Source organism: Primulina tabacum, chromosome 8 (assembly GCF_025594145.1).
Source record: "Primulina tabacum isolate GXHZ01 chromosome 8, ASM2559414v2, whole genome shotgun sequence".
In the NCBI taxonomy this organism is placed as follows: domain Eukaryota; kingdom Viridiplantae; phylum Streptophyta; class Magnoliopsida; order Lamiales; family Gesneriaceae; genus Primulina; species Primulina tabacum.
In genome coordinates, this window is record NC_134557.1 from 10,633,031 (window position 1) to 10,659,283 (window position 26,253).

Consider the following 26,253-nt stretch of genomic DNA (forward strand, 5'->3'; position numbering starts at 1 on the left):
ACAACATAGGAACGTGCTCAATTTCCTCCCAGAGATATTGCATCCAGTACTCCTGTATCAGCACTAGTTGCTGTTCAATATCATAAATCTTCTTTGTTGGAAACTGAATTTCGGAAGTTTGACAAATTGAGCATTTAATAGATTAAACTAACTGATCAAAAAAACTGATAGAAACTGATCTAAAATACGCAAACTATCGGTTGTCCATAACTGAATATTAGTAGGCAGATTTTCAAAGGCAACTGAAGTAGCAAACTGAACTACGCAGATAACTGACCTGATCAGTTGGAACTGATCAGTTACTACAATCATTTGTGAGTTTATCAGCTACATCTTATCAGCTGATCTTTCAGCAGTACACGTCATCAGTTAAGGAAAAGGACGTTCAACCGACAACTATACAAAAGCTGACTGCAACAATTAGTGGGATCGCAAAAGCTGCAGTGTACGACTGTCAGAAGAATGTTGACATGGCAAACGACGGATATAAAGTTTCAAATCGTATTCAATATTACCGTTGGAGACAAAGCCTATAAATAGCAGAGAAGAGCAGTTGAGAAAGAATATCTCTGAATCAACTCAATCGATATACTATTCTATCAACTGAGCTGTTACTCTGCTGAAATCTTTGCAAATTTCAAAGCTCACGCTTATTGTATATATTCATAGCATTCAAGGCTATACTTCGAGCTTACAAGCACAAACTGTTATTATTATAATACTTGATCTTGAAAAGATCGGTTGTGCTAAATTATTTCAGTCCAATTGAGTATTGTAAACTGGTTCGTATCTTAGAGTTTTAGTTTGGCATTCTTAAGTACAAAACTGAAGTGGGTCTGTACAACTCTTTGTATACATCAAAGTCTTTTAGTGAATATCATATATTGTGATAGAAGGGGTTACGTAGGAGTGTTTGAATCTCCGAACATCCATAAAATCTTGTGTCTTCTTATTTCAGTTTTATTTTATTTATCAGTCAGTTTATTTCCGCACTTTTATTGTTAACTGATTGATATCGACTTAAAAGATTCCCGAGTATCAGTTGATCACTAAACTGACTCATAAAAATAGAAAAAGTTGTGAAAATTGTTAGTGTGTATTCAACATCTTCCCCCTTCTAAACACTCTTTCACCTTTACCTGATCATGTCATTCTTCTTTGCTCTCATCTAGAGACATTATTTTATCAACATTCGATGATGTGGTCAACTCTATTGCTCATGTAACAATTTCAACTAAAAATACAACTACCGGTCCTTCGCTAGATCAAGACATTATTGAGCCAGCATTTGCACATCCTCTGCCCCTTTCTCCAAAATCAATTTCAGTATAGGCTCTCGAGACTAATAATGTGTCAATTGTTTCGGTATTCTACCAGAATCAAGTGCATGGATAAGTGATTACCACTACATACAACAACAATCAATTTATGACACTGCCATGGCAGAGGACACCCAAACATTGATTGAACATTGGACTATATTTACTGGTGTTCCTCATTCAGATCAAGATCTTGAATTATGTGTGTTGAATGAAGGTCCCTCTGTTGTTAGAGATATTTTATTCATCCGGATGAAACAGTAGAAGCTAGATAAGCTAGATTGAGGGAAACCTTGGACCAATTTGCTCAAAACCAGAGGGATGAAAGCTCTTACGACTGAATCAGATGATGTTACTCCCATGGAATCCAAATTGGAAGATCTTGCTGTGTTGTGAAGATCTTTTGAATCTCTAATAAATGATATACAATACATTGTTACTTATTCAAAGAACATCATGAAACGTTTTCAAGACAAGAATCATGGGACATGTGGAGATTATTCAAAAAATGATTTACTTTCTCTTCACAATTCTTTTGTTCAATTTAAGACAGACATTATTGAATCTCATGAATCTGTTATGGGAAAACAGAATGTTCTGGTTGAATCTCATATGTTAAACCATCAAGATCTGGTGGCAACTCAGCAGCAAAGCCACAAGAGCTGACTGATGAAATTGATCATGCAAGGCTTCCTACACTTTTCAGTTTTCTGAACTTTTTTTCTTACATTAAAGAAGTTGATGCCAAAAGAGGGGAAGAAAGGCAGAAAGCTCAAATGCCACCAAAGATATTCATCCGTACCCAAAACCAATAATTGTTTTGAATTTTTCTCTATATCTGACTTGATCTGATAATAGTTGAAGTTTTTGAAACAGTTTGCATACTGAATTTTGGTATAACCAAAAAAAAAAAAATTTGTTAGAACATTAAGGTTTTGGTGATAAGCTAGCATAAAGGAATTAACTCAAGATTATTAAATTCAGCACTCCAAAAATTCTATAGCCAGTAGATGATAATTTGCTATGTAATCAGAGTATACCGAATCTAATGGACAAGGAATTACTGAACATTCACAGACTACTGAATCTTGGCAACGGTCATTATGATCATTGAATATATCCTTGTACCTGTTGAATCATAAAATCTGAAGAAAGAACACGTAGAAGGCTTTTATCCTTCGAACTTCCACAAATAATCAATGTGTCTTTTCATTACTTTTATTATTGTTCACAGAGTTCAGTAAACTCATTTTGCATTATTCATCAATTGCATATTGACCTTTGAAGGTTGATATCAGATTTTTAATGTTAATACCAGTAGAGGTTACCTTAAGAAAAGAAAGTTCAAATTTTGTAGTGTTTTATTCACCCTCTTCTAAAGCATCATCACCGATCATAACAATAGTGTACAGTACCATTCATTTAATCTCAATATGCCGATCGAGTCATTGGTATATCGAAGATTGTATATAAATTCGATATTGATGCGATATATCTTTGAGTGATCATAGTAGCATCGTATATGCAATTAGAGAATCACTTTACTTTCAAGCACATCACATACTCTGGCCAGAAATTTCTTGTACCATTACCTCATCATATCATATTGGATATCCACACTCATAGGCGAGCAGTGAATCTTCAACTACTATGCCCTGGCTTATATGTATGTCGAAACTACACTCAATCTTCCCATCTAGCGAGGCTCGCGGAGTCGATAAACGAGTCAAAGTGCAGCACTAGTACTTAGAGTCTCATTTTGTCTCGGGTCGTAAGGACTAATGGTGTACAATTATAATCGTAGACTTGTCCACTCGATAAATGATAACCATTTAGAAAATCTGAGAGAGGATTATTCATCAAATCCATCATATGACACTCATCTTGTATGATCGAATATCTTCATGTTCCTACCAATGAAACATGATACATAACATTATATATGCTAGTTTCGAAATCGGGTGATATTTATGTTTATTTCAGGCGGCTGAATCGACTAGGAACGAGTTTAGAATATAGAGTGATTTTTAAATTTGTTTCATGATCGCCATCATATATACGGTCTCATTATATCATAACATATACAAAGTCTTTATGTGTATGTAGCTTTCATTGGTATACAGATAAAATAAATGTCAAAAATAATAAATATAAAATATTTGTAAAATAAAGATCGTATGCACATAAGAGTCAATAAAACTTACGCCGACAGTTTTTTGCATTGCACCTACTCTAACATTCATGAGTACAATTACCCTGTATCTGGTAACTATATAAAAACCTTTGCTAACTCAATCGGTAGTAGATGATTCCAAATTGATTTAATTAAAATCAAAATGTTGTATTTAAGATGTGAAAACAGTAAGTCTCTACTTTCTTCTCGATACATTTTTTTCTTTTCAATTCACTGGACTGGGCATCTAGGCCTCCAAATGTTTGGGCTGATAGAGCAGCCGCAGTGGTGAGTGCGTCAGGTGGATCAAATTGGTGTTTTACTTGATCTTCACTTCATCGATAAGCCTGAGTTTATCAGACTCCAAGGTAAGAAAGACTAAATTGACTTGTCATTGGATTGATTTTCGATATTTTCATTCTAGATTTTTAATAAAATAACAAAATAATTGTTATAAGAGAGCACATATCTCTCTTTATTTATTTGAATAAATGTAAATTATATTTTTGGTTAGATAAAAATATTATAGTTAAGAGTGTTCAGCAGATTTTTTTTTATTTATCTGAATATCATGATCACTTTATCAGAATCAGAATCAACATGAAACCGTAGTTGAGATTTTAATTAAATTAGCGTAAGCGAAAACAAAATCTGGAGTTAAGAAACACCACAAACTATTTTTTTTTTTTAGGTGAAAAGATCACTTCTTAGTGATCTCAAACACTCCAGAAATTTCAAGGAAATTTTAGGAAAATAACTCAAATTTTGATATTCCCAACAATAACCGATAACGAATTTCTTATTAGTTTGTATTTATTAATATAATATAAGTCTCTTGTGAGACGATCTCACGAGTCTTTATCTGTGAACCAGATCAATCCTATCGATATTCACAATAAAAAATAATACTCTTAACATAAAAAATAATATTTTTTCATAGATAACCCAAATAAAAAATTCGTCTCACAAAATACGACCCGTGAGACCGTCTCACGCAATTTTTTGCTTAAAAATTAATATCAAGGATTTAGGAAAAGAGGTTTAGAAGCTTAATTAACAACTTTGAATAAAAGTTTATTGCAAAATCAACCAACTTCACTTGATATTAAGTATTTTATCCTAATTCAATCATCAAATAGAATCTGCTTCTACAAAATGGTCACCTCTAAAAGTAACTTGCAAATTTGTATTTTAAAGATTTGCCCAGAAAGATTAGATTAGCATAATCAATATAAACGGTATTTGTCATCCACACCATCAAGTGAGCCAACAGTTTTCCTAAACATGAATGCTGACGCCTCCTGGAGTAACAACTAACTGTACATCAAATGGCTCTCCAAAGTCTAAAATTACAACAACAAAAAAAAAGAACATCGGTGAATGGAAAATGAGTTCTTTTTTCTGTTTACTCCACGGGCAAACTTGGAAAAAAAAAACAAGTCAATGCTTAGGATGGGGTCTCGGCATCATCTACAGGGCTCGGGTAGTCTTTCCGGCCAGGACTCGAGGTATCATCTGGAGTTTGAGCCCGAGCACCTCTGTCCCTGTTCCAACCAGCACGAGGCTGGGGTTTTTTGAAGTACTTGGCGATGAAAGCTTCTGCCTGGTCAGGATACTTTCCCCTGATGTAGTTTTCGAGACATTTTCGGTAAGAAAAATCTTCTTTTCCCCCATCGACAGAGACAGCATAGAAGCACCTGCTGTCCTGGAACTGTCCATGCTTGTTGACCTGCAATACAACACGAAATTAAGCTTTAAAAAAGAATCAGAAATGTATTATAAACTACTTTTCACAAATAAACTTTACGTACCATGATATGATCAATTCCTGATCCCATCTTTACAGCTTTGTCGGGATGGTGATTAAACACGTTTTCTACTATGTAATTCTGATCATCCGCTGACAGAGGGTCGCCATCATTGTATCTGCAAGTATAAGTAAACCATTTCAGTTCTAAGAATACATAATTTTTCTGTCCCGCAACAATCTTAGCCAACAAAATAGTCAACGAGGAAATCAGAAAACATTTTTAACAGCATTCTATTCGGAAGGTGGAGATTAAAAACCCAAGGAATATAAATTTACCCTGTCTGATGCATAACTCTCCTGATGTTCTTCATTATCGGTTCAATCTCTGAAAGAACATCTTGTTCTTCCACGGTGAATGAATCCAAGCGCTGCCTTGTGGCGGTGAAAATTCCTAGTGAATTTGGGTCATCGACAGGTTTCACAGGACGAGGTCTGTTCTTCCAATCTCCCGCATTAGATGGGCCCCTACCTCTGGAACGTCCACCACGACCCCGCTGAGATCTTACATCTTTCTCACCGGATCCCCAACCTTGAGCACGTGGGGAGTCATTTGATTGCTTCTGACTGGAACCCCAACTATTGAGATGAGATGTCACCTTTTGTTCTGTGGGAGACAGTGAATCGATCTTGCCCCAGTCATTTGAAGAGCCCCATGTATTAGAGGGCTTTGTTTCTTCACCAGTCATTTTAGCCTCCCATAGATTTTCCTTCGAAGATCCCACATCAACCGAGTCCTCACCAGTTGAAGAAATCGAATAATCAGCATTTTTTGACTCAGGCTGAAGGCCAATTTCATCAGATTTAACAATTTTCTTCTTCCACGAAGACCATGAACCTGATGTATCAGAATCCTGGCCAGATCCTGATATGTTCCAACCAGCAGAAGACTGAGACTGCTCATCGTTCCCAATGGAAGTGTCTGCTTTCGAAGAGCCCCACGTCTTAGAAGCTGTTGAGTCTTTTTGCTGCTTCTGAGTGGGGGACAGTGAACCAACCTTAACCCAATCATTTGAAGCACCCCAAGTACCGGAAGGTTTTGAATGACTTGCCTGATCGCACCAATTCGTTTCACTAGAAGCCTTGACCAGATTGGACTGATCGCAAGGATGTGTAGATCTTGGTCTTGCACATTTGGTCTGGTCAACTTTGTTCTCCCACCCACCATCAGAATCTTTCATGTCCCCCCAAGTGGAGCCATTCTGAGCTTCTTTGGAACAAGTACTTTGACTAGCTTTTTTGGTCCAATCATTTTCCTGACCATCGAGATTTTCACCAAAAGCAGAATCAACCTTGTTACTCCAAGCGGATTCCATTTTGTTAACCGAAGCAGAATCAACCTTGTTACTCCAAGCGGACTCCATTTTGTTACCCGAAGCAGAATCGACCTTGTTACTCCAAGCAGATTCCATTTTGTTACCCGAAACAGAATCAACCTTGTTACTCCAAGCGGACTCCATTTTGTTACCAGAAGCAAAATCCACTTTGTCACCCGAAGCAGAACCAGCCTTGTTATCCCAACCAGAATCAGCCTTGTTACCCCAACCAGAACCAACACTGTTATCCCAACCAGAACCAACCTTGTTATCCCAAGAACTATTTTGAGGTTCTTTAACACCCTGCGCAAATTATTGGGTATTAAACTTAAATTCTAATGAAGAAAATGAAGCATCAAAATATTGTTAATTAATAATTAGCCAATCTGCCCAAATTCACGAGACAAACATCCAAAAGATCAATGACATTAGTTTCTTTTATCAGTGTATATAGGTGAGACAAAAACAAGAAACAAATACAAGTATGCGAAAACATAGCAAAGCCATCCTCCCCAAACATAATAAACGAGAAGAAAACAGCCTAAAAAAAGTTCGAGACTCTTCAATAACTTCTACTTCTAGCAGTAAGATTCTAGAGGAGCAATATGTGCACAACGTGAGACATTCGTAAAAGTGTTCCCAGAATGAATATTATTCAATCATAATTTGAATGCAATTGTATATCAAACCCAAAATATCACCTCGGACAAATAGACACCATGTTAGAAAATACTATATACATTGGTTTTGGGAAATTTGTTTGACCCTGATCCACTGATAATGGCATATATATATCTACAAGTTCAATTACATTAATTTTCATCAATCAATAAAAAGGTTACCTGCTTAGAGAAGGGTTCATCATCGCCTTCATCAAATTTTACTTCATCTTCAAAACTTGGTTTCTCTAAACCAGATTCATGCATAGGAGATAGGTCCAATCCCATGTATTCATCATCCAGTTCCAGATCGTCGATATCCTCACCCAGGCAATCGGTCCCCGTATCTTCCATCTTAGAGCTATTAATTACCAAAGTAAGGAAATCATAGACATCAATTTCCCTTTCTGTCTTCAAATCAGCCTGAGAAAATGATAAACACACTTGTTGTATTAGATATTTCAAATAAAAACAAATTTGGCAAAAGATATGTAGCAACTCATACCGTTCTTGTGTCCCAAAGAATCTCAAAAGGAGATCCAGTACCTACAGATACTTGTTTTCCCCAGGCACAAGAAGCCACAATGCTTGACAAAGCATCAACGTGGCATTTTTCAGCAGCTCTTTCAAAGCATTTTCTAGGGGTCTTACCATTGCAGGAAAAACACAAGGATCTTTTATAAGATCAGTATTTTAAAGAAATGCAATTAACATCATCAGACAAAAGAAAGGGTGAGCTCCTTACAAATAAAGTGGCATCAGTGAATGGTACTTCAACATTAAGTGATCTAGACAAAGATTTAACCCCTCCAGCATTAAATCCAATCAAAGTGCCAACACAAGTCATGCTATTACCCAACAAAAGAAGATGATCTTTCAGCACACCTTTTGTGACCATCGTCACTGATGTAGACAAGCGCTGAAACATAATGAAAAGCGTGAAATTCTCTTCAGCGAAGCAAAAGGATTCTATTTAATTAACACAACAGATTTGATGGCCTGACCAAAGTTTGACAGAGAGGCTGTTTTGGCTCACAATTTCATATGAAACAGGATTCTTGCCTTCCATTCACAATGGCCTTTTCCATTGTTATAAGAATGGAATAAAACCAGAATAAACTTGATTTAATCAACAGCATTTGATTGACAAGAATTAACTTTTCAGAGGGTTCCAAATGACTACCAACATGAATTCACTGCCTTAAAAACACATGCATTTATATTATTTTGTGTGAAAAATGACCTAATCAATAATTATGCCTTACATTTATAATCATAATAAGAAAATGAACATTATCAAAAGCATATATTTAAACTCAACTATTGTCAAATCACACTTAAATTAATGTCAATAAATATATAGTTTAAATAATTAAATAGTCTTATAAATTATGTTGCCAACGAGTCATAAAAAATGGTTGCTTAATAAATTATTATAACCATAATAGAAAAATCTGAGTAATTAAGTACATTTTTCGAACTTTGAAGTGATAAATAATAATTCAAGTGGTCAAAACAATGCAGTTAACAAAGTACAAATGGCATATGGGTGGTGTAAATAGATAGAGAGACAAAGGTCAAAATGCATCTAAACTAGGAGAGAGGTTGTGTGGTCAGAGTAAATAGTTAGAGGTGCAACGACAACGTGATGCAAATTATAATTTGAAGTGAATTACACCACTAATTTCATTACTTGGATGTCCAAAAACGTAAGACTAGCTTTTGCAAAAAATAGTAAAAAACCGTGCTAAACTGATTCAAACATAGAAATTCTCCCAGTAAAAGAGATTAACATTGAATATTTAATTGGACTGATGGTACAGTACAGTGATAGATCATTAGATTGTTTAAGTTGTGGTTTCTTGCATTGATGGGAATTATACATCAATTGATATTTTGAGAGATAAATAATTGAAGTAACTGGTTAAGGAATGATGGGGGCTAAATAGACAAGTGTTTGGTGAATTACATAACTTGATGAATAGATTTAATTTTCTCCCCCTTGACAATTTCACCTCCATTACAAACTTTAATTTTGCTTATGCTCTTCCAAACAATAGTTATATATGCTATTTTCAGATTAACTGTTCCTTATTTTCCTTTTGAGACCATTTCAGCAGACTTCCCAGTTTTCACATTTTTTGTTGCTTCTATTTTGATCCATCTATAATTTTCCCTTCCATCTTTCTCATTTTCCACTTTCCTTTGCAACAACGCTCTTCACCGTTTAACCCCATAATCCTTCGTTCATCTTTCCTGGATTTCCCTTACCGATACTGAAATCCATTTTGTTTTATCAAAACCGATCAGAATTCAACACCACTAAGTTTGTCGCAGCCTAATCCCAGCTTCCCAATTTCAATCTGCCAATAACCACAATTTGATCTGCATCACCACAATTATTCTTGCAGCACCTCCAACTCCATCACCGTGAACTATAATCCTTCGTTTATCTTTCACGGATTTCAATTTTCCAAACCTGTAAATCCATTTAGTATTATCAAAACAAATCAGAACTCAACCGCTGCTACTATGTACGTAGACGCCTAATGCCAGGTTTCCAATTTTGACCCGCCAACACCACGAATTGATCTGCATCACCGCCAATATGTTGGCGGCCACCTGCCAACTCCATCACCGTGACCCATCAGCCATCAATCCATGGAGTCTGCCGCTGGGTACCACCATAGGTAATGATTGGAGAAGAAAAGATCTGTGGGAGCTTTTGTCCAAGTGTAAAAAGGGCTAATTTTAAGATTAAGGGGTGGAGTCTGTTACAAACACAATAGTTTATAGCCTAATTCATGATTAGAATATCACATGTGATTTTATAAGTGATTTATAATTATAAATCAGGTCATAGACAGTTTATCTGAAGAACATCAGGCTTTGAGGGTATTCATGGGATGGCAAATAGTCAACCATACACATAGTTATTCTTGATTAAGTGATAAAAATATGATGTGAATGGAAATGGAGAGCAAGAATAAACAGTCAATTGTTTGGCAAAAACAGACCACTGCTTTTTAAGACTGCTTGCTTAGAGGAATATGATTAAGTGTGGATAAGTTATGTTGTAACTATTGAAGTGATTGGCTAGGATGTGAAATAGCGATAGATAAATAATAAAGTGCTTCGTTTGACGATCAAAATTGGGATTTACACTGATAAAAGTCAATTACTTTTTTAGCCTTCAACTACTATATTTGGAGGAAAAAAAAAAACTACTATATTTGGAAGTTGAAAAACAATTTCAAACTTTCTGCCAATTATAAATTTAACTATTTTTTGTTTGACTAACTATTATGAAAAGTGAAATTATTAAATATATATCTTTTAACTTTATGCACAAACATAATCGACCAAATAAATAAAAAGAAAATAACAAGAAAGGATTGTAAAGCATATGTTCCATCAATCAATCGAGAATATAATTTGCAAGTGCGAACTCAACATTATCCAATCACAAACTATTTAATCATAATTGAAGAATTAAAAATACAGTTCCATATTTTGGAAGAGGACAAAAATATATCATTTTAACCATTTGTCAAACACCTTGTGTGCGATACAAAGAAGCAAAGTTCCTTCCTAAATCCTCTGTTTAAAGTTGATTTTACCCGAAAATCAAGTGATGCCTCATTTTTATTATTCCTTGATTAATGAGTTCTCTCTCAATTCTTTTGGTACAAACAGAACCAAAAGATATCACTTTCGACCCATATAAAATTTGACCACTTAACAGAAGAAAAGAAATAAACACAAGGGGTGGCATTGTCATGGCTCTCCACCATTAACTTTAATTTTTCCAGATATTGTTTTTCTTTCTTTTGGTATAGATTTCCAAGGGCACAATGAGGTTTTTCCCAAAAAATTTGTTTAAACCACAATTTGAAATAATTTATCCCCACTGGAGAGAGCCATTTATAATCACAATAAAGTCAATTTTAATACAGGCTTTAAGGATTTCATATAAGTGGCAAATTTGAACTAAACATAGTATAGGTCTTTGATTAATTAGCCCATCCCACTCTTATCTAGCCAAGTAAATGCAGCTAATGGGTACAACTCACAGGTCTCCTCCAGGTGCAAGATTTGAAGTAAAATTCACAAGTCTCCTCCCCTATAATAAGACCTAAGGCCGACATTTCACTTCCTTTATGAGTAACCATCAGCTGGTGCAGAATGTTATACCTCCATCCATCAATACATCGTATCCCACCACATCTTGTCCGTTGATTCATTTGCACCACCACAGAAAGCTTTAACCCGCAATAAATCATTACAATCACTAGGCACCAATAAAAAAACCAAAATTTCCTCAACAACTATAGGCCCGGCCAAGTCCCAATCACCACCACCACCACCACAATAGAATCAAATCGTAAATTTTCCTCTCTATTCTTCTCGTTTCCAATGCTCCTGTCCACCAATTCTGCACTTTTTCAGTCACAGCTGCTGCAGTCATCCTTTACATTGTTGGTTCCCCTAAAGAAATCAGGTTCTACTTTATTTACACAATCGAGGGTACGGCTCTAAAATACTTGGAATAGATATGTGGGAACACTAATTAATGTTTACACGGTAATAGTGTAACTTGGAACATGACTAATTTGTTGTTTAATAAATCATCCCTTCTAGTTGGTGGGATTCTTTATCACTCTACAACTCATCTTTTAACTCGAAAAAGGATAAGCCAATGATTTAAAAACTGTGAAACCAAACTTAACTGGTGATTCCTTGGGACTGGTAATCTATCAACACCTAACCATAACAACCATCACACCCTATCTGTCTTACAATTATGAATTTGACTCTAAAGAGAAGTATTAGATTCAACATATGAAGGTGTCATTCCCTCATGTATTTCTATCTAGTCAGCATGTAGCATTGCAAAAAACCTGACGTGAATGAGAAGCAGGAAAGCAGGTAGAAATACATTGAAACAGTGATACGTTCAAAGCTTTCTATATAGTCGATGCATGAAGTTTCTTATCCCTGCTTTTCTGTTTCGATACGTAAAAAAATTGGCAAGTTTTTATCCCTACTTTTCTGCTTTGATATGTTAAAAAAAATAAACATATGCCATTATGCAATTGGGAATTGTCTCGTCCTCCGACTATAAGCAACAGGTGACACATTATCCAACATAAAGATATAAAAAAAGAGTAGGATATTTAAATAATGTCATGTAGAGAGGGGAAGTGGTCCACAGGGTTAGTCTCAACAAATTGACGTCCATCAGAAATAGGAGTAAGCAACAAAAATGCACTTCTTAAATATAATCGATGATACCTGAACAGCCTGCTCGAATGCACAAGAGATACCAAGCAGTTCTTGAACTTGTTTTATAGCATAAGGAATAGAACGCCGGGTATCTATCAAATGAATGACAGGAAGGCAAGAATCCATGACAATTCTCCATGCATCTCCGCTCTTTTTGACAGCTTCCTTCTCAAGGATCACATCTAAAGCCATTTCACCATTTGTACTTTTACACTGGCTCCTAATCCAAGTTGCTGTGTCGGGACTACTCCAAATTATATTTGCATTTGATACCCTAGGATCACCTATACATTTGTCGTAAAATATATCACATAATAAATCACATTCTTAAAAGAATCAAGGGCCAAACTTTACTCCCAATCACAAAATAATGAAAGAAAACTTACACGTGTAGATGTTTATTTGTGACAGATTATTGTTGGCAGTGTTCTAAATTTCGGCCCAGGTGACGACCGACCTAACCGAAAAAGTGCTAGTCAGCGGGCCTAGGCAGCTCTAGGCAGCCCTAGGCGCCGACTATTCGTCTAGAAGCCGCAGGCTTTCAAGATTTTTTCTTTTGGGCTTTTAGATTTAAAAGCCCAATAAAAAATGGTGTCTCATTTGCTGGCTTGTCCTAACAATTAAAAGCCCAATTTTATATGCCACGAGGCCTAAACTAACGTCCAAGAGGCAACAAGAAAACCTAGTCCCTGCGGTCTGTAGATTGTTTCTCTTATGTCGAATTTGTTTCATCTTCATCATTCGAGCCAAGGGGGAGAGTTGCAGTTTCCTGATACTTGATACTATGGAATCCGCCTAGCGGCACCTAGACCTAGGTGGCCTAGGTACTTGTCTGGTGCCCGACTAGCGTCTAGTGATTGTTAGAACTTTGATTGTTGGAAAGAGTTTCCGCGATTGCATGCAAATTGGCTTGCCAATATGTTTCTTTATTAGTCTATTGGAGGATTATTTCTTTCTGTTTTGTGCTTCTATAGAAAGGGAAGCATAGAATATATACCGATGCATCCAACTGTTGAGTTACTGGAACTGTAACATATTTGTTTTGATTATTTGAGACTAGTTTCTGCTTTTTATATATTAAATTAATCAGGCAGTTATTCAATTACATTTTTCCCTTAACATAAGTTAACCAGAATTACCTTTATCAGAAGTTGAGCAAAAATATTTCTACTGAATACGAAAAAGCAAGTGTCTCAACCGGGTCTAGAACAAAAATTCTCTTTGCTGGAAATGGACAAAATCATAGACCTGCAGACCTATAAAGATGGATGAGGCTACCTCTTAATAATTTCAGTCTAAGCCCTTCGTCAAGCTTGTGTTAAATTTGTTAAAGACGATAACGAATGGATTGGTATAGGACTTGGTGATATGATTGTGGAACAACGAATTGTCCACTAATCAGTTCTGAAATATAAAGATTGTAATCACGTTGGTCATGATGGAATGCTATGCTAATGGTTCCAACCCGAAACAAGACTAGGAAAAGAAGGAAGCTAGTCCGTGACTTGAGAGAAATTATCATGGCTTGAAATGCAAAAGAAAATTCTAAACATAAGAACAATACTAAGTCTGCTGAATACAATGCTACTGATGAGTATAAATGTGCTAGTCGGCCAGCCTAGGCGGCAAAGACGCTTAGGGCGACTTAGGCGGCCGAAAGTTACCTTTTTCGGCTTTATTTTATTTGAAAATTTTTTGGGCTTTTGACTTGATTTAAAAAAAAATTGAAAAGTAATTTTTTTAAAGGCCCGCCCTAAATCAAATTTCAACAAGAAATGCAATTCACTGGCTTTCCCTCGTGAAATCCGCCTAGCGGCACCTAGGCAGGGGTGCTGGTCTAGCTCCTGACTAGCGCCTAGCGAATTTAAAATCTTGATATCCTCTGAAAAATATTACTTGTCTTAGGCCAAATGTGCACAAAAATATAACAAAGAACACTAAGAGAAGAAAAATCAAAAGCATGCTAAACTATGGAAAGCAATACATGCATGTCACCTTTTATGATTGTTTGCAAAAGAACTGGACAAACTGTATCAGCAAGTGAATGAGAAGCCCTCTCTAAGATATCATCATATATTCCTCGCCAACAAAACTGGATGCAAGGAACATCAGTCCATTTGTTTTTTGAAGACAAGCAGAAAGTACAACATTCACTGCAAAGCAGAGAAGTAAACAATTATTAATGTAATATGGTTGTGTTTGAGCTAGATGAAGTATTAAATATTATCTACATACCATAATTAAGAAACCGCTGAAATCACAAAAAAAAAAAAACAGCTATCTACTAGATTGTATAGCCGCAAATGTATTAACATTATCCTTTTAATGTCCTTTGCTCGGGAAACTTTTTAAAACAGAATGTTCTCTCTCTGCTTGTCTTTTTTTAGGCTTCTTTTTAGCGAGGTCGAATTGCAATGCATGATCAACACAAAAAGTAACAAATAAACCTGGTCAAAATTAAATATGGTGAACAAAACAACAAAACCAACCTGCAAGATAAATCTATCATCTTGAACAGGTTCCCAACCTTTTTCTTCTTCCGATGCAGATCAATGCTATCATGACATTTTTCAAGAATATCATGAAGAGTAATATTTGATTGTCTGAGCTGTGCCTGTTAAATCAATCCGTAATGACAAAGAAAAACATCAGTGACAATAATTATGCCACAAGTTCTGTGAGAAAAATACTAAGTATGACTCTGTTTTCTTTTTTCTTTCAATCAATCACCACGCATCCAAACCCATTACCCTTTCATATCAACTTCAAAAATAATAGCCAAACACCATTTAGATATATCTAAACAAACCAATTTCAAAATCCTCAAAGTTTTGAGGGCCAAAGAGCTAAAATCAAACCAAAACAGCTCAAACTTCTACAAGATTATGCAAAAACCTTGTTCAGATGAATGTGTCCAATGAGGCCAGAATTAGACTCATGACTCAGCGCGATTGATGGTCTTCTATATCTGTAAACGAGGAAGTATGACAAATTAATCACATCAAATACTGATTTATCCTCTTTGTTCCAAATATTATCGTATTTATGGAGTCATCCACCACCCATACAAGGGACATACTGACATAGCAAGTAGCACACGATATTGAAAGGTTTAATGTGCTGCTGAATATCAAATGTAAAGTCAAAGCACAAAGTCATTTTCTAGATAGATATCAATGTCTGATTTGTCACCATCCAGGCTTATGAAAGCCCTAGGACAAACAAAAATAGGCAAAATTCAGAAGTGTGTGAAATGCATTACTATGACATAGTATGAAGCATGACTGCTGACCTAATACAAATTATCTGCAGCAGTATGTGGCAGTTAATGCATTGTGCAAAATAGTAACACAGCCTGCTAAGACAACTAACCCAATAGGTTTTCCAGTTAGACAAAAGCATTAAACATGTCTTTCCCATCATCCCTAAAAGTTTTGTTACCAGAACATGGTGTGTTTATCATGACATTGCCATAAGCTGATTTTCAACACTACTCGCATTCCAATTACCAAACTCGGGGATACTTAGAAAATTCAACTCTGCGCCAAGTCAATGGGGCTTACACAAGGACAGAGGAAGCATATAACAGTTGACAGTCATATTATAGCAAAAAACTAAGTGTAACCATCCAGAGTGCATGTACTTGAATACTATGTTCGTATTTTCATAAAATTGTGGGTCTTGTGCTTGTTCAGGTCTGGTAATCTAGGAGTTTCCGTCAAACCTGATATTGCTTTTAGCAATAAAAGGACAAAGGATTTTAATTTATGATGAGGGTAAATGATTCAAAATGAGTAAACAATGCTATTAAATATAAATATTAAATAAAGGCAAACATTTGGAGATTTGAAAACGACATCCTCTTCCAATTGCTACCACCCTAAAATTGAGCAGGTGGCTTTCCCCAAACCATCCTCCTTTACCCACCCTTGCTTTTTATGGCAGAGGAAAGAAAACATCACATTGATATGGCTTTTGCTGCCAACAATGGAGTAACAAACAAGAAGGAAATAGTTAAAATGGATTTAAGACTCACAAAAAAGATTGGGTCATCAATAATAGGCATTCAGAGAATTTTCACAGAAGTAAAGCAAAATGAATCACATAGCACATATTAAGTGAAATGTCAAATCTAGTCGTCACTCAATAAAATAACATAAACAAGGAGGTGGATGATTTACTCTATCAAGAACTCGATGGCTGTTTCCTTAAGACTAACTTTCTTCAATTGATTCTTCACAATCAGTGCTGCATTTTCACGGCAATGATATCTTCCACAACCACAATCATTCAAATACAAAATTACTCGTCTGTCAGAAATATCATTTTTGAAATTGGATGCACAAAGTAATATCTCCTGAGATCAAACAGAAAAGTAATTATGATCCAAGATTGTTTCACAAGTAAGGAAATATAATAAGAATGTCACATAAACACATTCTGCACGCTTATTTGTCAATTACCTTCATCATCTCCCAAGAGGAGTTGCTATTTGAAGAAGAATCAAGAACAGCCTTATAAGCAGGATTTGATATAGCAGTTGCAGCTAACACTCCAACGGGATCTCCAGGACAAAACTCACTTGAGATATTAGCGCCGTTAACTCCATATTCGAATTGAATGACTGAATTGCTGCACTTATTTCTAACGGTGTTATCATAGCAAATCACTACGTCTCTAAGGATGGCCATCAAATTCTTAAACAGTGTTCCTGGTTCAGTTAACCCTCTAGTGGAACGGACAGTCACTTCTCTAGTCGAGATTGAATGAATCATTTCTTGAAATGGATCCAATCCTCGAAAGAGAGGTCTACTGATCAACCCAAATTCTTCAGTAGCATGGTCTTCACAAGAAGGATACTTCTTTTTGAACAAAGATGACATGTCCTTCACCAACGTAGCAGAATAAAACTTCCCCCTGTCCGCTATCTGCAGCCCCAAAAATCCAATTTGTTGAACCACCTTGGTAAGGGCTGACTCACTTTTGCATTCTACTAGGTGGCTGATAGCAGAATATTTGACTATGAAGTCAGTGATTGGTGTTTTCAAACTGCGCAGATAATTGTCCAACTGCAATGCAATTGATTCACTATAAAATGCACGCAAATGATACAACAGAGGTAATATCTTCTGAATTTCTAAATGCAAATTTTCTAAAACCCCTGCAGGTATGAAAAGATCTCTTAAACTAACACTGAATCCTTCCTTGTAAAGAGTTTCCATCAACAAAGGCTGTAGAGAATTGAAGAATTTCAAAACCTCCTTAGGTCCCTTCAAGAAGAAAATTGATGTGACAATGTCATTCACAATAGAAGACATCGCATCCTTACTAAAATCAACTCTTACAACCTCGCTTTTTGCAATCAGATATTTATCTCCAACACAATCAAAGGACACAGGTAAAGTTGTCTGCAAAATCTGGGGACCAGTCCAAAGAGGGCCAGACTTAGACTTCACAACTGCCGGATTAGGAAGCAAATTTGGTACAAACATTGCCAACTGCTGTGATGTCGCTCTGCTGAAGTAATATTTCCCGAAAATGAGTTTGAGAGATAGAAGTGAATCAGTTGCCAGCTGCAAGTTAAAGTTCCCGGTGTGGGAGCTAAGTAGCTGCTTCTCAACTGAGAAAAGCTCCACCACCTCTGCTTTTGCTTCAAGTGATTGAGGATAAAACAAATGGATACAATCCCCATCAAAATCGGCACTCAGTGGACCACAAATAAGGGGATTGATCTTGACAGTATGATCGTCGTGCACATATACAGATAAAGCTTGCAGGGAATGCTTGTGCGTAGTTGGTGGCCTGTTGATGAACACAATGTCTCCATCCATTATTCTTCTATGCACGACTTGACCAGGTCTCAAAAATGTATGATCCTTTGACCCTTCCCTCAACGAATATGTCGAAAGACCATCCCTGTAAGTTAAGCAGAGCTTTTCATCCACCAACTTTTGCAAGTATGTCATATTGTGCTGACTTACCCTCTCCTCAAATGTAATCTTTTGGGCTATTTCAAATGGCAAGCCAATCTCAGACACTCCTTTGAACGGATCACCAGTTATCACACTACGAGATGAAAATCCAGAACCCTTCCTAATAAATAAAGTTTTCATCTTCGCAAGCCACGCTTTGGTAGATGATGTGTGTTCTTCTTTATTCACTCCGAAGCGTGTATCCACATCGCGAGATGCCTGATAAAGGAAATCAGAGTCGGAAAGCAACACGTAAGATTAGGATAAATTAGTCCACCTCCACAAGGTTTGTCCAACCTCAAAAACCAACCTCTCGATAGGAATGATAATTATCCACTGTCTCTAAGGCTTAAAAATGTTTAAATTTGGACCCAAACTTTTAGCGCCACCCTTTTTCAATCAGTGTTTGTTTCTCTTTTCTCTTAAACTCTATCTTTCTTTCCTTTTCTTTATGTAGGAAAACCAAGGTCAATAGCTTGTATTGTACTCATGTATAGCAGTCGTTTAGGAGATCTTATAACAATTTGTATCCTTAAAATTCAGCTGATTTGATTAATTTCCTGTTTAGTTCAAATATCCCATAAATTATGGGATCTGATATAACCCTAATTAGCTTCCCTTTTGCAAATGCTATCGTCTATATAATTCAGAGTATATTATTTGGACATGAAGAAATTCTTACATAAAATAGTTCATAGTTTGTGTCATTAATCCGAGCCTCGAGGCTTTATGTTTTCTAAAAGAAAAAATATTTCTGATTTATCGGCCTAAAGCATCCATCAACTCAACCATCACCTAGCCAACAATAAAAAAACAAAAATCTCCTGACCGTTTCGCATAAACAAAATAATCAAAATAATAAAAGGTACCTTGCCCGTTCCTCTAAACTCAAGATACTGAGCAACAGCTGCTTGTAAATCATTTGCTTCAATTTCATGAGATTCAAAATTTGGCATTCCAGACCTTGAATTTTTTATGACTTCTACTTGTTTCAGCACCTTTTTAAGCAATGTTGTTGAATAATCCTGAAGGTCCACAAGTTCATGACAATCAGCCAGTAAATGAGCAAGATACAAATAACGAAAAGGGGGTTTAAATGCCTAACCGTGGATGTAACACTCATTCCATCAGAAATATCAGGCACAGACAAACAGTTTGGAGGGACTGGCAAATGCTGGAGGATATATCCATCTTGCGGGAAGTAACCTTTAGCTTCAAGCTTTTTTCTGGTCTCTTGAGGAATTTTTCTCAACATGACCATCACCTGATAGTTTTAAAGATGAGACAATTGCATCACCTAGCTCAGTTGGTTGAAGGTAGTGCATATTTTACAAGTTCAAAAGTATGGCACATATTAGAGTTTGACATTTGCATCAATGAAACTACAAAAATCCAGCCACTAACGTTTCAATAATTTTTTCATCCATCTTGTTGGTTTGGTTTGACAAATTATGACTCAAACCAGAAGGGTGGAGACAAAAAAGTGGAAGAGAACCTGATTCTTCAAATAATGAGAAAGCCAAGGAACTCGTGGGAATGGAGCAACTGTGAATGAGAGAGAAACTTAATAGATCTTTCCTCTCTCTTTTCTTTTTTTCTTTTTTTTTTTTGGGTGGGTGGTGAAACAAGTTTTAGAAAAGTTGCACATAAAATTTCAATTTTTTTTGTTTGCCGGTAGGCGACCACCCCCTTTCTCCCTGCTGGGTCTGCACATAAATCTGGGAAATAATTTGAAAAAAGAAATATAGATATGTTTCCACTTTCTGAATATGAAATATTCAAGAAAGAAAAAAGGACTAGATTTACAAACGTATACATTATTTTATAATTCTTTTACAAAATACATTTTTATCACACCTTTGCATTCTCTTATACATACATTATTTTAATTTAACTTTTCACCTTTCAAAAACAATTCCATGATTATCTTATATTTTAATCCAAAACAGTATATTTTCAAATTCTAAATACCTAATTATTTGTAAAAAAAAATTAAATAATGCAACACATTCTGACATGATATTCATCTATACTAGAAAATATCTCTTGTAAAATATATGGCAAAGCATTCATCACATTCTCAATACTAACTTTTGAATTTACACTTCCAGGAAATGTTTCCTATAGTTATTTAAAGATAATCAAACACTGACCTCACATTTATGATAGTCATAAAAACGTTCAAAAAGATTCCACATGATCATCATGCTCAACATTTTTTTGGAGATGCCTCGAGATCTCAGGACAAAAGTCCATTAGCTCTCGGAAAATCCAAGCATCCATTAGAATAAAGAGTGAAAGAGCTGAACCTCTGAGGGCAGCAAAGGTCGAGAATAGGCATGCCCATAACGAAATCCATATTTTTCCAAGAAAGTCCAGAATCCTTCTTGAAGTGCAAATTTTGAAGGCAATTTCAACTCCAATTTGTAAGCCCCATCCGTAGTCTTGACCTCATTTATTGAAATTCGTGAAGTCTCCTGTGAAACGGTGATCAGTCAAGACAATTTCGATACTTTGTTTTCAATTGGGTGAACAATATTTTAATTCATCTTCAAGACAGTATATTAACCCTGTGCATATAGAATTCAAACTTTGACAAGACAACTCAAGTATTATCATTTAAATTAAAGGATCAACTGCCACGGCCTTGCTTAGGCCAAAAACAAATGAAGTCTCTAGCACAAATTATTTACTTTTCAAAATGGTCACGAACTCTTTTTATTAATAAATTTTCCTCGAAACTGGGGAATACTCACAGAATCAAGAATGCTCACAATTGACCATTAAACAAAGACACCTTTACACTTTTCTTCTATGATATGGTCAATCGAGTGATATCAGAAAAACAGCAGCATTCTACTTCTCAAGTATTTGGATGTCGATAAACAGCATTTCAATAAAACCTCCACGAATGCTTGGGATTATGAAAAAGAGAAAGAGCGTGATATTCAAGGAACTCGTGGAAAGTTGACTGTTTAAAATTAATACCAACCAACTGATCAAGAATACGTTAGTGATGGATGGATATTAACATAGAAATCCCAATGATAACATAGTAACAAGAATAACCATACATTTACGCAGTATTCCCATGGAAAACGAGATTCAATGACAATAAAATTTTTCCCAGTGTTTCAGGAGGCAAACAGACAAGATGGATAATTGCACCTAAATCTTATTCAGAGCATTCTTGCTGAACCATAGGAAGATTTGCATCTTGTATGATGTCTGATAATCACTGGAGCACTGATTATAATAATTTAAAATTAATCATGGCTAAATAACTTAGTGACAACTATACAAAGAAAATTCAGGCAACCATATAGGCCCTTGAATAGCCCGAACAAGATCAGTTTACATGTAATATTAATTTACAAGAAAATTCAAGTCGGAGTTTCCAGTTGACACATCGGTATTCCTTCATTTCTTGAAACAATGAAACGACATATTCTTGAATTCAAGGTGAGAGCAAGTCTGAACCTCCTGAGCACGTAAAACTAAGTAAATGCTGGCACTATTTCCAAGCTTTATGGACATGAAAAAAGAGCACAAAAAACCGAAAGCTTGGAAATATACAGACAGTTAAATAGCTACAAAACTTAATGATAATGCATAGGAGAGTACAGAAAAATAAAATCTTGGAAATATACAAACAGTTGAATAGCTACCTCACAACATGAAAATAGCACTTTATCCAGAACACCAATATTCTTAACCTGAAATTGAAGAAACGAATAAAACAAGATTAAGCACAAGGAAACATACGAGCAGTATTACAATGCATATTCCAGCGATGTTTACACACAAAAGAGAATCAAAATGTAAACAGCATCAAAACTTGTAACGACTTGCTACTCTTTACTTTTTATTATTCAAAAGAAAAGGAATGATGTGAAAGACTAATGGGATACAATACCTTCCTATTTTTCAACTTCAAACACTTCAGGCACAACAAGCTCAGCATTTTCTTCAAATCGGTGACATGGTCAGGATGATATATGGGAGTTGGTAATTCAACATACCCAAAGTGGCCTGACATATAAGCAGTAAAACCGAGGACAAAATGAAATTGCAGTTGTCGATAATTTCGGAGGACCATTTTACCATGTTGTGTAAATTTTGCTACTCGAAAAATTCATGTTTATTCTCCAGACTACAATGTTGGTGGAGACATTAGCATACCTTCACATTGCCCAGGCTCACCAGTGCCACAGGACTCACATTTGCCAGCTTCAAGAGGCAAGCCAAGGAATGGATTTGAAAGTTGGCTAGCATGACTGATGGGGCAGTCACTGATCGATGCTTTGCACTACCCAAGAAATTAAAAGAATCAATGCTTCCTCCAGATAATATAGAAAAAGAGATAACAATAAACTATTGTAGGCAAATGCTCAGTAGAATATAATTTTTCTTTTGGTCATGATATCCAACGGGATAATCATAAAAGTGTTGACAATAGTAACATAAGATAGTTAAACATGGCTGGATAGAATAAGTTTGAATTGAAAATGTATAATAAGAAAAGAAATCAAGAAAAACTTCCCATCATCAAACTAACGTCGAATGAAGAACAAATATAGAACAAGAAGGGAAACTGTTCACTTACTATTTCTTGCCGAGTAGCCAAACCAAATCTTATTCCTTTAATCTTCCCTTCAATGGCTGGGGATGATGAACTTTCTGCCATTTCCTTAAACACCTAGAATATCAGATGAATACATCCAAGATCAGCTTAGCATTCAAAACTATGGAAAATAAATTACCTTTGTAAAAAATATACCTAAACCAAGTTTGCTAGAACTGACAATTAGCAAAAAAGAACTTTGAGACATGGCATTCTAGCATTGTTTCTTGTGGCACCAATAATTATTTTTTTTTTCATTTCTCATAGAGAAACCCTTTCATGCACTCCACAAACTGAAAAAAAACTACTATCAGTAACAAATTCTTAATTATGATTATGCTTGATGATATAATACTAACTTCAAGGCAAAATTAAATAATACCTGTACAGTTTACAGGCATCCATAAACATGAATATGATCGAAGAATTCAACAATGAGAAAATCCAGAATCTTACAGTCACTTATAGTTCATAAGGATGTAACACAGAGCTGCCAATAATTATTTTCGCTTCTAGTAGGGGATCAAACGGTGACCAACTAGAATAAAAGATTTCCGACAGCAAAGGATAGCTGTTTTTGGAGTCAATCCTTGCATTAAATATGCGTCAGAAACTTAGAGGTGAGTGCATAATATCACTTCTCCCAATAAGGCAGAGAAGTGATTTGTGTTGCAAACGCTTTTTAAATACAAATAAAAACATATTTCTTTCACCATGCATTTAACACCATTAGTTATTTTACATGCTTAAATAAAATCTCAAGTAGATGAGAAATTGCATTCACGATATTTGAAAAAAAACACACCACGATTAGAAGCATATTCAATGCAGGGTTCATAGAGTGATAATGCATAGTTAAGTTAAATATCTATTCTTGCTCTCAGTTTAAGCCATAATTCGCCCAATCAAGGCTTTTGTTCATATTAGGATACCCTCCTCCGACCATGTCAAATACCAATACCGTTTTCTTTTTTAATGCCTTGATATTTCATGTCTGTAGCCATCCAGCATCCATATTAGTATAAGACACAACATGTGGTCATTTTTTAAATATCCATAAATTGTAGAAATTAAGTATACAACTTTATATGAACCATATGCAACTCACAATCAATAAGATCGTAATTAGACAAAAGTCTATCAATAAACAAAAGTGGGAGACAAACACATTAGAAATAATATAAACTATCAAATAAGAAGAAATATGTACGAAATATCACCTTCAGTGTCAAACACGGAACGTTTCCTTCACCGTCAAGCTTTCAACACCTATGACAAAAGGAGAATCACATCCGAACAACATTTGAATGCTAGAACCATATAATTAAATACATAAATGATTTTCAGAAAGAAATTGCACCATAAACAAGGAAAACCATGAAAAAAATCACCTGTCACCTGTGGAGAAAAATGAGAAGCAGAATGAAAATTTAAAAAAACATCCACATGGCCGCATTCTGCATATAGTTTCTTCTCCTTGGAACTTTAAATCTTTTATGCCTTGTGGAAGGTATAGATCTTGAAGGTAGCATATATTACTCATTTATTCTTGATATTATGCACAATGGCATATACAATGTTTTGTATAATGTCATTTACAAATTCTTGTATACGATAACATACATAAATTCATAGCAGTTAAATCAAACATCTCATTTATCATAACTTTAATGACTTCATGTTAAAATTTTATCAAGAAAATTTGATATGTATAACAACTAAATCACGACAAAATTAAATATATCATTACAAAACTTAAAACACCAAATCGTACTCCAAGAAACAAGATTCAACCTCTAACCACTCCATTAAACTTGAAATGGGATGAGTTCATATTCAACATGCAAACAAAAAGTGCTGATAATTTTGCATGTCAAATATTAGAAGCGCAATCTGCAATATTATTAGCAATCAAAAACACTGCATTACATGTCCAATGATAGACCATACTGCAGGTTGGATCTGTCCGCTGTAAAGAAACGAGACAGCGTAAAAAAACCAAAATGTGCTTCAAGAACAAAGTTAAATACACTTACTGTAATAGGGCTTTAGGGTTTGCGCGCAAATTTCTGGGCTCCAATTGCATCTGGTTGCTTCTGGTCTGGAATTTGCGCAGCTAAACCTTGTCGCAGATTTGTGCCCAAATTTCCTCCGGCTTCTATTGTGTCTTCCGATAGTGGAAGTGAAGGGAAGTGACGTTTGTGGGGTTCTTGTTTGTCGTGATATCGGGCCTTTTTTGGGCCTTACTATTTCTGTTGGGCAGTGTGCTTACGTATGGAAGTTGGTGGACATTGCTGAAATTGTGGGCCTGAAGATTGCGACCCAGCCACAAGTTCTTCGGCTTACGCTATATCATCCAGGAGTGTTCAAAAATTGAACCGAACCGAACTGAATCGAATCGAACTTTAAGATCAAATCAAATTAAATCGTGTGCTTTTGATCAATGTATGGTGTTTATTACTTATAAGTATTTTAGTATACGATCAAATAAAATAATTACTTAATTTCTATAATATTTTTTGTGTACAAATTACAATATCTCATTCACTATGCAACTTAAAATTTAAAATCAGCTTTTTTAATATTTTTAAACGACCATGTCTAGAACAGTTTTGGTTGATTTTCCAGTTGATATGAAGTGATTTCATCTCATTTTCAATTCATGTAGTTTGATTTCAACTAATTTTTAGTTCATGTGGATTGCTTCTTGATTGAATTCGATTGATTTCGGTTCATGTAGACTAATTTAGATTGAATTTTTAGTTCCTTTGGATCGGTGTCGACTTATTTAAATTCATATCAACGGACGTCGACTGAATCGACTGAGTTTGATTATTTCAAGTTCATGTGAACAAGTGTCAACCGATTTTTTATTCAAGTTGATTGGTTTCTGTTGAGTTTTATTTCATCTAGATTGCCTGCCTGCCTGTTTTGTTAATGTAGATGGGTGTTGCCTGATTATGGGCGGGTGTCTAATAATTTTCAGATTATTTTATTTAATTACTTTTTTACATAATTAATCAATAAAATCTCTAGCGGCGTAGTCTCATCCCAATAGATAAATGCATGAGTATGAATCCAGTTGGGAACAAAAACA

General features: G+C 35.5%; 1 protein-coding gene across 1 annotated transcript; it reads right to left on the minus strand.

Moving 5' to 3' along the window:
* Positions 1–4,658: 4,658 nt before the first annotated feature.
* Positions 4,659–25,378, minus strand: LOC142553717 (DNA-directed RNA polymerase V subunit 1). Its single transcript, XM_075664164.1, has 21 exons — positions 25,193–25,378; positions 24,377–24,425; positions 23,139–23,231; positions 22,715–22,841; positions 22,449–22,564; positions 22,201–22,248; positions 20,842–21,009; positions 19,638–19,796; positions 19,402–19,557; positions 17,024–18,751; positions 16,742–16,917; positions 15,456–15,528; positions 15,050–15,174; positions 14,556–14,713; positions 12,570–12,844; positions 8,020–8,193; positions 7,780–7,920; positions 7,458–7,697; positions 5,579–6,918; positions 5,304–5,418; positions 4,659–5,221 (listed from the first exon to the last, which is right to left on the minus strand). Exons 3-21 carry the CDS (start codon positions 23,217–23,219, stop codon positions 4,940–4,942), a joined length of 5,682 nt encoding a protein of 1,893 aa, XP_075520279.1. The 5' UTR covers positions 23,220–23,231; positions 24,377–24,425; positions 25,193–25,378; the 3' UTR covers positions 4,659–4,939.
* Between the last annotated feature and the right edge of the window lie 875 nt (positions 25,379–26,253).

Coding starts and splice junctions, on each gene's coding strand:
- LOC142553717 (XM_075664164.1), bottom strand. CDS start 23,219: ATGGCAGAAAGTTCATCATCCCCAGCCATTGAAGGGAAGATTAAAGGA. Junction 21,010..22,200: donor TGCTATTTTCATGTTGTGAG/GTAGCTATTCAA, acceptor ACCGTTTCACAG/GAGACTTCACGAATTTCAAT. Junction 7,698..7,779: donor TTCTTTGGGACACAAGAACG/GTATGAGTTGCT, acceptor TCATTTTCTCAG/GCTGATTTGAAGACAGAAAG.